The sequence below is a fragment of the Castor canadensis genome, chromosome 12 (assembly GCF_047511655.1).
Source record: "Castor canadensis chromosome 12, mCasCan1.hap1v2, whole genome shotgun sequence".
Classification (NCBI taxonomy): Eukaryota; Metazoa; Chordata; class Mammalia; order Rodentia; family Castoridae; genus Castor; species Castor canadensis.
The window spans coordinates 23,564,621-23,581,355 of record NC_133397.1 but is presented as its reverse complement, the minus strand read 5'-3'; the positions used below and the strand labels follow the sequence as shown (position 1 = coordinate 23,581,355).

General features: G+C 39.3%; 1 protein-coding gene across 4 annotated transcripts in view; it reads left to right on the top strand.

Moving 5' to 3' along the window:
• Positions 1-16,735, top strand: part of Rbks (ribokinase) — an 85,845-nt gene that overhangs the window by 25,118 nt on the left and 43,992 nt on the right. For all 4 annotated transcript variants that reach the window (XR_002211758.2, XM_020154615.2, XM_074049405.1 and 1 more), the window contains exons 3-5: positions 6,688-6,751; positions 7,671-7,733; positions 11,423-11,587. Coding sequence is in view for 3 of the 4 variants with exons in the window: in XM_020154615.2 (XP_020010204.1) it covers positions 6,688-6,751; positions 7,671-7,733; positions 11,423-11,587 (292 nt within the window). In the remaining variant the exon portion in view is untranslated. The remainder of the gene's footprint in view (positions 1-6,687; positions 6,752-7,670; positions 7,734-11,422; positions 11,588-16,735) is intronic.

Below are 16,735 nucleotides of genomic sequence, written 5' to 3'. Positions count from 1 at the left end.
AGAGCCCACAGTAGTCAGAGTGAAGGAAACATCTCAGCATCCTTAGCTGGAGGGAGTGTCCTTGTTCCCCATAAACCCAGCCCTTTTGTCTTCCATGGGCCTTGCCACATTGTCAAGTCCAGTAGCCACCAGCCCTATGTAGATATTTAGACTTATATGTAATTCAGGTAAGTTAAAAATTGAGTTCCTCGATCACACAATCTGCACTTCAGTATAGAGCATGTCATCACTGCAAAAAGTTCTAGTGGATGATGCTGCTGTACAATGTTCAGGGCAGAGCTGAGCCTGGGATTTCCTGAAGCAATCTTTGGGTTCATAAATTGCCTTGGCTTAAGTCCTTGCCCATAGCTGCTCTTGGCCTGGCTTCTTTCAGCTGGAACAGGCTCACTACCTTAGATTCTGTGAATTTTCAAGAATCTTTCTGCCTGAAAGTATCACATCGCTGCAGTCAGAAGAGCATGAGAGTGCCTTCAAGAGGCTGTTGGAAACAACAGCCTTTATTACAACCTTTCTGCAACCACAACTAGAATACTCCAGGTACTCATGGTCATGTCCCTTCAGAAATAAGATGGGTCCTAGGAAAATGAACAGAAGGGCAACTAAGATGATCAGTCCTAACAGGAGACCTTCAGTGTGCAGGGCTTCAGGAAGGGGCAATATATTTCAGTCTCCAGTAAGCTTTAGGAAGTCTAAGTATGGAATTGCAAGCAGTATAAGATGGCATTGAACTATGGTATGGAATAGGAATGTTGAAGGAGTTCTGGAAATGAAAGAATTAACAAGAGCCAAATAGAAAGTAGACTTAAGTTAGTGCTTGAAAAACAGGTATAGTCTGAGAGGTGAAGGAAAGAGGAATTGACTTCTAAGTTCTTAGAAGTAAAGGCAAGGAAACAGGCATAAATATGTTGTAATTCATTGTGTTCTAATAGTCAAGTAACATAAAGTTAGTAGTACCTTTCTATGGACCACTCTGAAAAATAGGAAAGTCTAATTGCTTTCAAAATCTCTCTTGCTGTGCTATATCTTGACCCCAGTGTTGTAGCCCAGTGGGTCTCTTACCTCCAGCAGTTTCTGCAAGCCACACTTCTCCATCTCCCACTTAATTGATTTGCCAAAACAGTACCACCCAGGTCTGTGCTCTTATTTTCATCTCTTCCACACACACAAGGCTTTCCAAACACTCTCCTGGGTCTTAATCCTACAATCTTCTGGTCCTCCTCCTGGGCCACACATTGTAGTCACCTGGGGAGCCTGCCATAGTCCACCTGCAGAGAGTCTCATTTAATTGGTCTGGGGTATAACCAGAGTATCAGAATTTTTATAAACTCCCTAGGACATGTTAATGTACAGCCAATGTTGAGAACCATGGCTTCTGCCTGCCAGAGAGAACTCACACCAGTGCCATCATCCAGCCTGGCTCAGATGAAACAATTTGAGGCAAAATGCAAAGAATTTTAATTAGGTTGATAATGGCAGAACTGAAATTAGAGTCCAAGTTTCCTGACTCCCATATGTACCATTTGCCTCATGGCCAACATGCTTACAGTTAAAGTGTTCTTATCTAGTTAATGGCCAAAGTGTGACCAGGAAAACATAAGCCTCCAGATCTTCCTTTAGGTCTCAATGGCAGGAAATAAAAACCTTTGTCTGGGTTCTACTCTGACTTCTGGAAGTTCCAGTAATCGGGGAAAAAAGCTTAAATCTGAGTCAGAAGCAAGCAAAGGAAAGAAAGAGATAGAATATAATAGAGGGCGTGAACTTGTACTATTGATGTATGCTACTAAAAAATAATAATAAAAGAAGCAAGCAAAGAGGGTTGGGAGATAAAGACTTCTCTCAACTTTTTGTTTTATTTGTGTTTTGAGACAGGGTCTCACTTTGTACCCCAGGCTGGCTTCAACCTTGTGATCCTCCTATTCTACCTCCCTAGTGCTGGGTGTACATCACCATACCTGGCTTTCAACTTTCCTGACCGTAAGTCCAGAGGGAGACTTGTAGATCAGTAGTAGAGTGTTTGCCTACCATGTGCAAGGCCCTGGATGTGAGCCCCAGCACTGCCAAAAAAGAAAGTTCCAGAAATACAAGTGAATGAACAAGGTTTTGAGAGTGAGGAGAGATGGCATTCTTTTGATATAACATCGCATGTGTCATCTATGCACCTCTTAAAGCAGAATAAAAAAGAGAGCCATTTAAAACAGGACACAGATCTCCATTGTTTTTATGTTCATATTTTAATGTATGAGTTAGATCCACTTAACACTTAAAGATGATTCCCAAAGATGCTCTCAGTTGATGATACTGTTCTTCTAAAAATAATAGGATAAATGATTACATATCAATCAGTATTATTTACACCAAATCATTAGTAAAGATGATGTGTTTTTATTAGAATAATAAGAGTAATGCAATCTCAAAAGTAATTTAATGTAGCCTTTTGTTTACTTCCATGATCCAGTGCTCCTCTGGTTAAAAATAGGGAGCAAAGAAGGAATTGGAACCAGATAGGCAAGAAAGTAGTTTTATAAGATTGATAAGGCTGGGAGCATAGCTTAGTACTTGCCTAGTATGCATGAGGCCTTGGGTTCCATCTTCAGCCCCATAAAATAATAATTCCAAGCAGCAGTAGCCCTGCCTCTTTCCCATAGAGTGAGATAAAGAAAGAGGCAGCCATCACTGCCATCATGAGGAGGAGGAGGAGGAGGATAGTACTTTACAGTTTTAAATGTGCTTTCATATAAATTATTTTATTGTCTCCTTAGAGCAAACGTGCTGAAACTTTCCCAGTAAGGAAACTGAGGTCTGGAAAGAAATACAGGTGTTTGCCCAACATCATACACCTAGTGGAAAAGGATTCTGGCTTCCATAACAAATGAAAATATTGTCTTCCCATTCTTAGGCTTTTATTCCTTCTTTTACAATATATCACCATGACCTAGATGCAAAATTAATGGAGCTAGAGTTGATATCTCTTAATCCCTAGTAGCATAATTACTTTTCCAATATGCTTCACCAGATTTTTATTTTTAACAATGCAATATCAAAGCAAAAGCAAAGTATTTTATTCCACCTTTCATGTAGAGTTTAAAAGACCAGAGAGTAGATTTGTCAGGAAATCCCCGTTGGAATAAATCTGGAACCATAACCATCACCAAGGGATGTAGTATATCCACTAATTCCCTGAGCAGGAAGAAGAAAGGTAGCAATGGCAGCCTCTAGGATACAACTGCAGCAGACCTCCGAAATGCAGTTACCCCAAGCATAAAACCCCTTCCTCATCACGCCTCTGATGCACATGACATTCAACCTTGTCTTTTGACTATCTCTGAGTGGCTTGTTGCTTGATGGTATCAGTTTTTAAAAGGCACAGCTACATGCTTTTTCGTTTCCTCATCCCCCACAGTTCTTCCTCACCTTTGCACTTCCTAATGTCTCCATTTATCAAGGCTGCCTTTGATGGTTCACCTTTAACCAACTTGGCCTGTGTAAAACCATGAACAAGGGGAAGAGAAGTTCATTGCTCTGATACCTGTCAGGCCCCATATGTCTAGGAATAGCCTTTTTATAAGCCCTTCGTTTTTTAGTGATATTTTCCAGCTGTATAATACCTTGATTGCCTGTTGGAAAGAGTTAAATATAATAAAAGATGAGAGTGTCTGAGAATGTAGCTCAGTGGTACAGTGATTGCTTAGTATTCACAAAGGCCTGGGTTTAATTTCCAGCACCACAAAAAAAAAAAAAAGTGAAAGAAGCTGAGCATGGTGACTCGTATGTATAATCCCAGCACTCAGGAGGCTGAGGCAGGAGGATTGTGATTCAAAGTTACATAGTGACACCTTGTCTCAAAAAAAGCAAAAAATGATGATGAGAGAGCAAAGAATTCGCTTCTGGTTGAGTTTTTGGCCTGTAAAAATGGATGTTTTTGCACTCACCTGTCAGATAAACAGTCAGTCTCCCACAAGGGAAACCTTTAGGACATGAGCTCCTTCCACCAGGGACCTCTCCACATGACAGTGCTTTCTGTTAAATGTTCTTCATTGTAACTGTAGAAGTTCTGCTAGTAGGAAATTATTGTAAACCAGACATGGTAGTGAACATCTGTAATCCCATCATTCAGGAGACTGAGGCAGGAAGATCATGAGTTCTGGGCCACAGTGAATTTCAGGACATTGTGGGCTATATAGCAAGACCCTATCTCAAAAAGGGAGGCGGAGTGGGGTATAGTGGTTTATCCCTGTAATCCCAGCTACTTGAGAGGTCAAGATGGAAAAATTGCAGTTCAAAGCCAGCTTAGGCAAAAAGTTAGCAAGACCCTGTCTCAAAACTAAGCTGCGCATGGTGGCACATGCCTGTCTTCCAGATGGGAGGGAGGCATATATAGGAGTATTCAGGTCCAAGACCAGCCCTGGACCAAAGTGTAAGACCTTACCTGAAAAATAACTAAAGCAGAAATAGCCAGAGGCATGGCTCAAGTGATAGAGCACCTGCCTAGCAAGCTCAAGGCCCTGAGTTCAATCTCTACCCGCCAAAAGAAAAAGACACGTGGATGTTTATAGCAGCTTTATTCATAACTTCCAAAACTTAGAAGCTAGCAAAATGTCCCTCATCAGGTGACATCCAGACAATGGAATATTACTCAGTGCTAAAAAGAAATGAAGTATCAAGGTACAAAAAGACATGGAGGGACCTTCGGTACATATTTCTAGGTGAAAGAAATCAACTTAAACAGGCTATATATTGTGTGAGTCAAATTATATGACATTCCAGAAAAGGCAAAACTGTGGAGACAGTAAAAAAGACAGGAGGTTGCCAGGGGCTGACTGGGAGGGAGGGATGCGCAGATGGAAGACAGGATTTTTAGGGCAAACTATTCTTAATGATACTATATGATATATGGTAGATATATGGCACTGTACACTTAATTAAAACCTACAGAATCTATAACACCTAGAGTGAACTCTAACAAACTCTAGAGTATGCATGCATGATAATGTGTCAACGTAAATTTGTCAGTTATAACAAATGTGCCAGATGTCGATAGTGGAGGATGCTGGGAGGTAGGAGAGGGCAAGGAAGAAAGGACGCCTCTGTACTTTGACTCTCCTTTGCTGAGAACCTAAAGCTGCTTTTAAAAATAGAGTCTATGTTTTTAAAATAGTAGGGCAAACAAAACACATCTAGAAATCAGATTCAATTCCCAGCCCACCAGTTTACAATTCCTACTATAGAATCAACTGTTGAGGTCCAGCCCAAGTGGAAGTCAGACAAATGGTTAACATCAGATAGGCATAGCAAAAGACACCAGGTGTGTCCTGCCTCCCAAAGTGATGACAGCTCCAGAAAGACCAGACCGAGCAATAGGAGATGTGGGTGAGCAGTGTCAAAAAACCTTCCAATAATAGCCTTCTGAGTTTAAGCCACAGACCTAAAGCCATGGCCTCTGGGGACAGCTGACCAAGCAGAGAGAGTTCTTATAAGACAGCTGGGGAATTAGGCAGGTGATTAGGATTGATACTCATTCTAATAGAAGTAGAGAGAGGTTCAGTGACCAAAGTGGGTCACAGAGCAGGAAGGTAGGCTCAGGATCCAGGCAAAGCACCACTAGAATTACCATTTAGGGTTAGAACAAGCTGACTAGTTTTTGAGGCTAATCAGGACGTTTTGGGTAGCATCCACTTAGACACTGACGGTATCTAACAAAAAAGAATGTGTTTGGAAAAAAAAAAAACTGGTAGAGCTACCTTCAGGCCACTTGGGTGTTCATTAAGCTATTAGGAGTTTGTGTCTGTTGTGTGTCTGTCACCCTCCCACTGTCTGTTATGTGTGTCTGTTTTCAGGCCATCTCTACATGGTATTTCCCAGTGGTCCTGGACTTACACTATAGTGAGCAATCTCACTGAGAAGAAGACTTGTCTTCCCCAATAGTGTCAATAAAATTCCCAGGATTGATACCCACTCATGAACTCATCACTCTGATAAGAGTGGTAGAAGATGCTTTTTAATCAGAGCAGGTTCTCTTGACCCGTGTTTCTATGAACAAAAGAGGAATTAGGTGTGCAAAGAGAAAAAAGTACCCTTACTAGAATGGATGCTAAGATACAAAACAACAGAATTCCTCCCTACAAAGTTAAGTCAGCTAGGGTTTTTGAAATTCCCTCTTTTGTCTCCTATGTCAAGGTCAGGGGGAAAGCTAAGATTTGATGGCCAAGGGTGTAGGTTAGTGGTAGAGCATTTGCTTAGTGTATGCAAGGCCCTGGGTTCAATCCCAGCACCACACACAAAAAAAGAGAATGCTAAAATTACCAAGTAAGTCATCGCAAAGATGCCCTCATTTCTAATGAAGTATGAACACGAAGATTCTTCAAAATACGAAGATCAGTGATAGTGGACAGTTCTGTCTCGATGGGAATTGTCAGAGGAACAGATCAAAATGAGAATGAAACTATGGAATCGTGGCCATGATTAATTGCTTCACATTGTAGGTGAGATATAATTGAAACACTAATACAGTATATAACAATTCTTTGGGCTGAAATCAAGTCTAGCATCTTATATTAAGAAGATTAATTAGTTAATGTTTATAAAGTACTGTGCAGACATGCCCTTTTAAAATGCTAACTTCTAAAATCTAAATTGTAGCATTTTACTAAATGTAAAAGATAAAATGTTCATCCTTTTTCTTTGGTACAGGTTGGCAAAGATTCTTTTGGCAATGATTATATAGAAAACTTAAAACAGAATGATATTTCTACAGGTAAAAATTCATCTTTTTAAAAAGTTAGTGATCTTGTTACAATAAAAATTGAATGTAGAGTAAAATTACTAGCTCCTCCCTTAATGGCCAGAGAAATTTTATGCACAGTTTTGTCTGCTCTTACTTTTATGTTCTCTGGCAATTAATATGCATTCCTCCAGATGGAAATAAAATGATAGAAGGTTATAAACTTTTGTCTCATGGCTATATGGCAAGTGGCAAGGAAAAACAGGTTCTGCCTTCACAAAAGATATTTTAAGAAAAGCCACTGAATATTATAGCTGGAAGTGATCATAGAACCATCAAGACTGAAAACGTTATCACAGAAGAGAAAAACTAAAGGCCAGAGAAGTTCTGTGATTTTTCCAAGAGCACACAGCTCATTGGAGCATTAACCAGGACTAGAATGTAGGTTTCTGACTCCAGTTGTGAGCTCTTTGCTGCTGTCCAAGGCTGCCTGATCAGCATTGCTAATCCAGGCAATGCCAGGCTATGGTTCTTGATGAGATGCAAAGCTTACGAGAAGGAAAAAAATCAAAACAGTTCATTTTATATGTTTGACCTTTTGTTTCTTTTTTCTTTTTATCTCGTGTCTGTCATTTCTTTCAGTGGAGAGAATAAATGTGTTAGTGTAGAAAAGTACATACGTATACAAGTATGCATAATTTGGGGAAACTGGAAGTGGGAGTAGTTTGATGGATTGTTACTAATGTAGAGGAAAGGTGCCTCTGAATGTAAAGTTGCCTATTTTCCTCATGGGATAGGTGATGAGTATAAATTAGCACTAATTACTTATTTCTGTAAACTCACTCCAGATGGTTAAAGGTTAAAAAGTTTTCCCAAGAATTAGTATCACATTGAAATTGTTAAATTATCCATGCCAGGCTGTACGTGATTGTAATTTTCTTTTTTCCTGTAGAATTTACATATCAGACTAAAGATGCTGCTACGGGAACTGCTTCTATAATTGTCAATAATGAAGGTATGCGTGTCGCATATTGGAGCACCATTTCCTGAGACAGTTCATTTCCAGAACTAGATTGGAAGCATCAGTTTTTACCCTAGCCCTACTGACCTTTTACCACAACCACCATTCCACAGCCAGAAGCCCGACTTTTCCAACCCAACTATCAGTGTTTCCCTTAATCAATCACGTGTTGATTATTGAAATATAAAATCATCCATCTGATATATGTGAAGCATTATAGCTGCCTCCAAATAATTTTCATATCCCATTACATCCCCTTTACTCTTCACGTGAGCTCGGAATTGACGTTTGTCTCCAATAGCAGTTAAGTAATCATCTGTCATTTTTCTTACACTAAGTAAATAAATGTAAATAAGTGCAAAAGAAAGTTTGATGAATCATATTTATAGAATATTTACTGAGCAAATGGCAGCAACTAATTGCCTCTAACTTATCGTTAGCGTTCAATTTTGCCTGCTCTTTAAACAGCAATCAATCTCAAAAGTCTACGTATACAGCAAAGTCTGCCACCATGCTTTACCACACTCGAAACATTTATCTTTAAAAGCAGTAACTACCTTGGGCCAGGTGTGGTTGCGTGCGCCTGTTATCCCTACTACACAAGAGGCATAAGTGGAGGATCACAGTCAAGGTCAGCCCAGGACTTTTTTTTTATAAAAACCCAAGACTCTACCTGAAAAATAACTGAAGAGAAAAGGGCCATGGGCATGGCTCAGAGTGGTAAAGCACCTGCCTAGAAGCGTGAGGCCTTGAGTTCAAACCCTATCAGCACAAAACAAAGGGAAAAAGAATAACTACCTTCAAGTTAGGTTTTTGTAACTTCTGCTAACTATTTTAAGTGTAAAAATGCCTACAGAAGGCTTTTTTAAAGCAGGATCAATACTCAGAAAGGCCAAATACATTGTGGGGCTCATAGGACAAAACCTAGTGCACTGTGGGCAGCCAGCATGCATTGTGATAAATTAGGATTTGTCACAGTATGTATCTATTTATACAGTGGTCCTAACCTTACCCAGAGGGGAGTACGTTGGAACACCAGTAGATGCCTGAAACTGCAGAAATACTGAGCACTATATATACTATGGTTTTTCCTATCCATACGTACCTTGATAAAGCTTAACTTATAAATTAGGAGTAGTAAGAGATAGACAATATCTAATAATAAAGTGGAACAGTTTTACCAATGTATTATAGTAAAAGTTATGTGAATGTAGTCTCTATTGCAGAATATCTTATTATACTATACACACTCTTCTTGTAATGATATGAGATGGTACAATACCTACATGATAAGATGAAGTGTGACATGAATAGCAAAGGCGTTAGGATGTAGCATCAGGCTACTGTGTCAGGGTTACTTGAATATAGGCTCTGCAATATCACAGTAATCTGATAATCAAGACAGCTATCAAGTGAACCTGGTAAGTAGCGTATATACAATGTTTTTGTGTTGGACAAAGAGATGGTTCATATCCCAGATGGGATGGAGTAGCATGATTTGAGATTTTATCATGCTGCTCGAATGGCATGCAATTTAAAACTTACAAGTTGGTTGTTTTTAGAATTTTCCATTGAATATTTCCATTTACAATTGAATAATTTTTCACTGAATGTATCAACCACAGATAAATGAAACCATGTTAATTAAGCTAACGTAATGCAGTGTTTTGGTTTTGGTTTTGGTTTTTTGCAGTACTGGGGTTTGAACCCAGTGCTTATACCTTGAGCCATTCTGCCAGCCCTTTTTTGTGATGGGTTTTTTGAGACAGGTTCTCTCGCACTATTTGCCCAGGCAAATTGAGGATTGAAACCTCAATCCTCCTGATCTCTGCCTCCTGAGTAGTTAGGATTACGGGCGTGAGCCACCAGCGCCCAACTTGTAATGCAGTTTAAAAAGTCATTTTACATAGAGGATATCACATTTTTAACTCAACTTCAATGATCCTAAAGTGCAATAATTTTTAAAAATTCCATTTAAAGACAATAAAGTTTTCTTAACAATAGAAAGTCTTTATTTATTACATTAAGCTATGTCTTCAGTAACAACAGCTCATTTCTTGTCTTAAACCTCATATTTTGTTCCTTTCTTACCTGTGACACATAATCTGCATTTTCCATGCAAAGACACAATTTAACATATCTTGTGTCTCTATTACTGTGGGCCTTGCCTGGTTCATAGTATGGTCATACCCTTGAAAGTGTAGATTATAGAAGAGCTAAGACAAATACACAGAGGCGGGACAATCAGCAACTTTAAATGAAGGGAAGAGTATGTAAGGTAAAGCAGTGAATTTCATTTGGCAAGTTAAATTCCAGGCATGAATGAGCTACATGACTTTGTCTGTGGACAGCTATAGTCTTAGGCTTGTTGCTCAGCAGCCAAGGCCAGTCCAGAAATGGATGTAGGCACAATTTGCTCCAGCAAAGAGAATGAGGTCACTGATTGAGAAAAGGAATGAGAGATGCTGTCTTTCAGCAAATGGGTACTTTGAATTTTTCCAGGACTGAGGTTGAGTTTTTGCTGAATGATCCCCACTTTATTAAGTCCTCCTCAGAGCCAACAAACACATCTGTGGTAAGATGATAGGCTAGAATTTGTTCTGTGTTGAGAGGTAATTTTAGGTCATGTCTATACAAAATCAGCACAAGCAGCCTGGAGCACAAAAGGGAAAAAAAAAAAATGCCTGCTGCAACTCATTCCACTAGAGCAGTGCTACCCAATAGAAGTAAAATGCAAGCCACATGTCAGATTTCAAATTGTCCAGCAGCCACATTTTAAATGGTAAAAAGAAACAAATCTAATTTTGACAATATAGTCATTTAACCTAATATATCCAAAAGATTATTTCAACATGCATTTAAGTTTATTTTAAAATTTTTAATGTTTATGAATGAGATATTTTGCCTCGTTTTCTTGATAATGTTTTTTAAATCCATTGTATATTTTACACTTAAAGCACATCTCAGTTCAGACTAGCCTCATTTTAAGTGTTCAGTAGCCACATGTGCCACTAGGGTAGCAGATTTCTTAAGAGTCCACCAGACAGATAAGATGCACCACCACTCCCCTATGAAGGAGGATTACAGAGTGGGTCCAGGTGACAAGAAAGTATCAGATCCCTTAGTTCTGTTTAGTCTTTTTATCTGGTATAGTATAGGCCAAATATCCTTCTCTCTACCGTATCTGGTACATTTTCCAACTGTTAGACAATATAAATCATGTTTTAATTAGCATAATCACTTCCTAGAGTACAATGGAGTGCACACATGAACTATTTCCTTACTATAGATCATTAGTTCTGAGCATTATACAGGTCTGTTCCTATTTATACTCATCTCTAGGTATGTGTCATTTAGAATTCAGGATCTTTAACATACACACGTGGTACATGCCTGTGGTCCCAGCTACTTGAGAAGCTGAGGCTGGAGAACGGCTAGAGGAGTTTGAGGCCAGCCTGGGCAACACAGTGAGAAAGTGTAATCCAAATATTATGACTCTCACAGAGGTAAATTGCAAAAGATTCATGTGAATACAAAATTTAAGATCTGAATGTCCTAGAAATGTTAAAATTAATACTTAGGATGTTTTAGATAATGATTTTATAAGGATGATTGTAACACTCTAGAATATCATTGCTTGGCTTTGCTTGGTTTTGATATAAATACGTAGAATTTCTTTTTAGGCCAGAATATTATTGTCATAGTGGCTGGAGCAAACTTACTTTTGAATACTGAAGACCTGAAGGTGGCAGCCAGCGCTATTAGCAGAGCCAAAGTAATGAGCTGCCAACTAGAAATAACTCCAGAAACTTCTTTGGAAGCCCTGACAATGGCCCACAGCAATGGAGGTGATTTTGCATATTTGTCACTCTTCTGTAAAAGCTTTTATCGCTGTCTTAATTAAAGTTAACCTTTTAAGTTAAGCAAAGCAATGCTCTGTAGTAAAATATTCTTTCCTCCGTCTGTGAGATTCACTCTTATAGTTCTTGATAATGTTAGAAAAACTTACAAATAGGGTAAAAATAGCATGAGCAGCATATCCAATATCCCTAAATATAAATCTGTAATCTAGTTAGCAGAAATGAAACGGAGTAATTAGAATCTCTGAAGCAGCCCATTTCCAAGATAACACCCTAAGTAGTGAGATGTCTTCCATTCTGAAAAGCAGAGGTGAACTGTCATGTCTGATCACTGTCTCAGTAACATTTGTGTAAACATCTCAAGGGAATCAAAGATGCATTCTTTCTCCTTTTTGTAAAACTTTATCATCTTTTCAATATACCAAAAATTATTTGTATGTAGTATTTTCTATGTCATCAGTGTATAATCAGTGGCTGTTCTGTTTGACCTTTGATTTTGGAAATTTTCAAACCTATAAACTCAGTCAGAACTGTATAATGAAACTGTATAATGAAACCCATCACCCAACAGTTATCAACCCAAAGCTAATCTTGACGCTTTGTTCTCCCGTCCATTTGCCCTTTCTTACTCCCATCTGCAAATAACAGATGAATGGATTTTTTTAATCCCGGTATTTTTCTTTGCTTGCTTTTTTTCTCTCCATTGCCTCTTGTGGAAAGCCCCTGATGAGTTAGAATCCCTATTCTATCCCTTGTTAGCTTTGTGGTCTTACCAGAATTAGCTAATTTTTCTGAACCTGTCTGTAAAATGCATATAGAAGTACACCCTACAGAATTGTTCTGTGAATCAAATGAAATAAAATACGATGCTAAGCATGCTACAGTTTGTGCCAGTAAATCCCAGTTTTCTTCTTACCTTGGCATGGTGGTACATGCCTATAATCCCAGCATTTGGAAGACAGAGGCAGGAGGACCATAAGTTCAAGACCAGCCTGGGCTTCATAGTAAGACCTTATCTCTAAAAAGCAAAACAAAAAATTAGGATAATATCCTGATCTAACACCATTTGATCAAAACAAAAAGCCACTGTAAGACAATGGCTTCTGCTTGATATTATGGCAATAGTTATGTGATTTATAATAAGAAGAAAATAGGGACCCACAGTGACTTCTGTAGCTAAAACTTTCTCAGCAAGATAAGAAAAAGAACAGAGTATGTGTGTAGCGTGTGCATGTGTGTGTGTGTGTGCACTCATACGAGCAATTTCTCCTAAAGTATGGTGTTCTATATAGCAGTAAATGGAAAATAAGTCCCCGAGATTATTTTATGGAGAATTTTACAATGTGCATCCTGATTTAACAAATTTTCCTTTTGGCAAAACAATATGCTGTGGCAAATTCTCACTGACATTTACTGTATTTTTAATGGACTTGAAGCTGTCAGAATTCTAAGCCAAAATCCATTTGGTTACGTTTTCTCAAAGTGTCACAGATAAAGGCTAATGCTTACGGTAAGCATTCCTGCACTGTGCTCAGGCAGGCGATATGAATACAATGTGCCTCTCCACTCTTGCTCCTGTCTCTTTGTATGGATCAAAGCATACACATATAAGTTCTATTTCCTACTATCCCTTGCTTCCCAGGTAACTGTCCCCTTGTCCTAATCTAGTTACCTATTACCTACCCAGCTTGTGGAGGAGTGGACCATACAGCCACCACAGGTGAGGAACTAACCTTTCATAGGTGAGGCTAGAGGAATCCTGATGGCCAGGCAGCATGACCTTGGGCTGTCATTTATGTGGTGCCCAGCAATGCTTCCTGTCCCACTGCCATGCAGCCATGGCACTCTCCCGTTGAAGAGTTGGAGCTCCTGGACATCAAGAAGGGGAGAGGGTGGGCCACATAGCCTACTTGACAATAGTCCCCTCCTATCTGGAGGGCATCTGTTCCAAGACCCCCAGTAGATGCCTAAAACTTCTAATGTGCCAAACTCTCTAATTCAATGCCTTCCCGTATTAACTAACTTCACAAACTGTGGCTGTAACTTTTGACGTACAACAGCAAAACTAGCACTATTTTCTTTTTCCTTCTTCACAACTTTATTGGATAGAAGGTTTGCTCTTACCATAAATCTTAGCAACTCAGCATGCAGTTGTTTTCTTACCTTTTAAGTCAAGAACTTTCACCTTTTCACTTAAAAGAAACACTCCATGGCTTCTCTTTGGCACATCAGAATTGCCAGCCTCACTACACTTTGCACTTTGGAGCCATTATTAAGAAAAGTAAGGCCACTTGAACACAAGCACTGCAATACCATGGCAGCTGAGCCGATACCCAAGACTAAGTAGCTAATGACAGGGACGATAGGTTGGACAGAAGGATGAGTCACATCCCAGGTGGAATGGAATGGGATGGCATGAGGCTCCATCACATGACTCAGAATGATATGTACTTTAAAATTTACTGGTTATTTCTGGAATTTTCCATTTGACATTTTCAGACTCTGGTTTGCCTCAAGTACCTGAATCTGTGGAAAGCAAAACCACAGATAAGGGGAGCTACTATATAATAGTATTGGAAGTAGTAACACTGCATTTATATGCACTTTATAGCTTAGAAAATTCTTTCTTACACATTAGATCTTCAGAAAACCCTGTGACAAAAATGGATAGGCACTGCTCTCTCAGATTGAAGGTGAGAAGACTGAGACTCAGACAGGTTAAGTAAGTAGCTCAGCCAACATCACACTTTTAGTGAGTGTGCCCAACAAGATTTCATACGCCACAACCAAGGTGCTGCCTCCTAGACCACACTTTAAACAAACAACTGCTACACGCTGTTGATGTCAGGGACCTGAGCCTTTGTGAAGACTATCTCCAGAAATGTAAAATCCATAAATTTGAACTGTCCAGCATATAGTCTACGCTTTGTTTTTGCTGCTCCAGAAACATAGAAGCAGCACTGGAGCATTATCATCAGTGTGTCCCCACACACTACAATATACCTTACACACACACGCACGTTTGCACACACCTCCTCTGTCCAGGACTCTTCCAAACAGGCAGCTTTCTCTGGCCAGGTCAGTGGGCCCTAATGTAAATACCAGCCAGTGCAGCTTAAGACTCCACAGTATTGGTGAGTGTGTTTGTGCGTGTGTGTGTTTAATTCCATCTTCATTCCCAGATAAGAGTGGTATAATGAAAGGAGAGCATCTGTTTGGGAACCACCATGAAGAATAACTTTGAATTCAGAATCAATCACTTAGAAATAGGGAACCTCACTCCAAAAAGTCACTTCCTTGGTTCTCTAGACCAGTACCAGTACCAGTCAGTATAAATCATTTCCCCTGATTTTCTAGACCTGAGAGCTCTTAAATTCATTGATGTCATCATGGACTGATCACAGAACAGAGCAGCCAAGGCTAATGACCTGCTGACTAGTGAGTGTGTGCCCATTGCCCTGCGAGGCAGCACATATGCTGATTGGCTTTATTTCGTCTTCAAGAAATGTGGAAAAGGCATCATTCTCATCACCATCTGAGTTTATTGTCACGGCTGTCTTATCTCTGTCACTTACAAGTGGTAAACTTGAATTATATACATTGCTTAGCAAGGTGATATATCGGTTATTAAACCAAGGAAGAGGTTCCCTCCACCTTTCAATACACTATCTCAAAACTTTGCCTGTTCTTACCAAATGAAAGCATTGATTTTAGAAATAGCACCTAAAGAACTCAGTGGGGCTAGAATTGTGGCTCCAGTGGTAGATGCCTGCCTAAGAAGCACAAAGTTCAGGATTTAAACCCCACTGCCAATAAATAAATAAAAAAGATAAAATAAATTTTTAAAAACCTTGCTGGTACTGCACAGCCCTTATCCCTGCTAGGTCACGATACAGTGAGGTAGGCCCACTGCGGAGCTGGTGCTGCAGCTACTTCTGATGAAATTATGCATGTTGGTTCTGGTCTTTACATCCATTTCAAAGCAAATGGAACATTACAGGAACAATTATAAATAATTGAGATTGTAAGATTGCCAAGATTAAATCCTAGGTATGATACAAAGTATCTTTTAATGCCACTTTAGTCCTTTTCCATTTGGCAAACAAAATTTCTTGGCTTGCTGTGTATGCTTTCACAATAACATTGTCCAGCACATTGTCCAAGCTTGGAAAGATTTTGCTGCTCAAGTCACAGAAAAAGAGTGCCCAGTGTAGAGACAGCCAAGCCAGTGTTTTGGATATCTCAACCTCTTCACAGTTTCTTTGCTTGGGGTGATTTTAGTCTCCTGTTTCTCTGAACTGGTTGTTAGGGCTTTCTTAACTGTTGTATCTGGCTCCTTTCCTCCATGGCAGCACCATTACAAGGTTCCGCCTCATTTCCTTGCCTCTTAGCCTATCCATCTGCTCCCCCAGGCCTCAGTAGTTCCTCCTTGACATTACTATGTCAACCACTGACATGTGGTTAAGATAGCCAGGAGTTTAGTCCCGCTTACATTGTAATGAATAATAATTACTATTGCGTACTGTCAGTCAATTCTGCAACTCCAAGTCCCTCCATGGCATAGTGTGTTCTCTGGTTTTGCCCAGTCTCAGGATGACATCATCTTTTCCATCTTGTTTATTACAAATTTGTACTTATCTTTAATTAACTGTCTACTAATTCTTCATGTTTCTTCATCATGGTAAAGTATTTCTGCTTATCTGTGGTAGTACAAGTCAAGAAGAGTGCATTCTTTATGGCATTTTCACTTTTGCCCTAAATTTACTTGCTTTGCCTATGTGTCAGCCTCTAAGCCTGTGTATCCAGTTTCTGTTGGCAAGACTGTTGCTCCTCAGTAAAACTCAGGCAAATAAGATTTGATTGATTTCTGTAAAATATTTATGGTAATTAAGTTTTAGGTTTCTCAGTCTACCTATTAATGCTTAAAACTCAAAGTAGTTGTTCTTTAAAATTTGGTTTTGTTGTGGAAAATTTCAAATATAGGGACATACAGAGGATAGTATGGTAAGCCCATATATACTGTTATTTTACTTCAGCAGTTACCAAAACATGGCTAGTGTTTCATCTGTACCCCAACTCATTGCTTCTTGCCCCCCACTGCCAAATTTAGTACTATATCATTTCATTCATAGTACA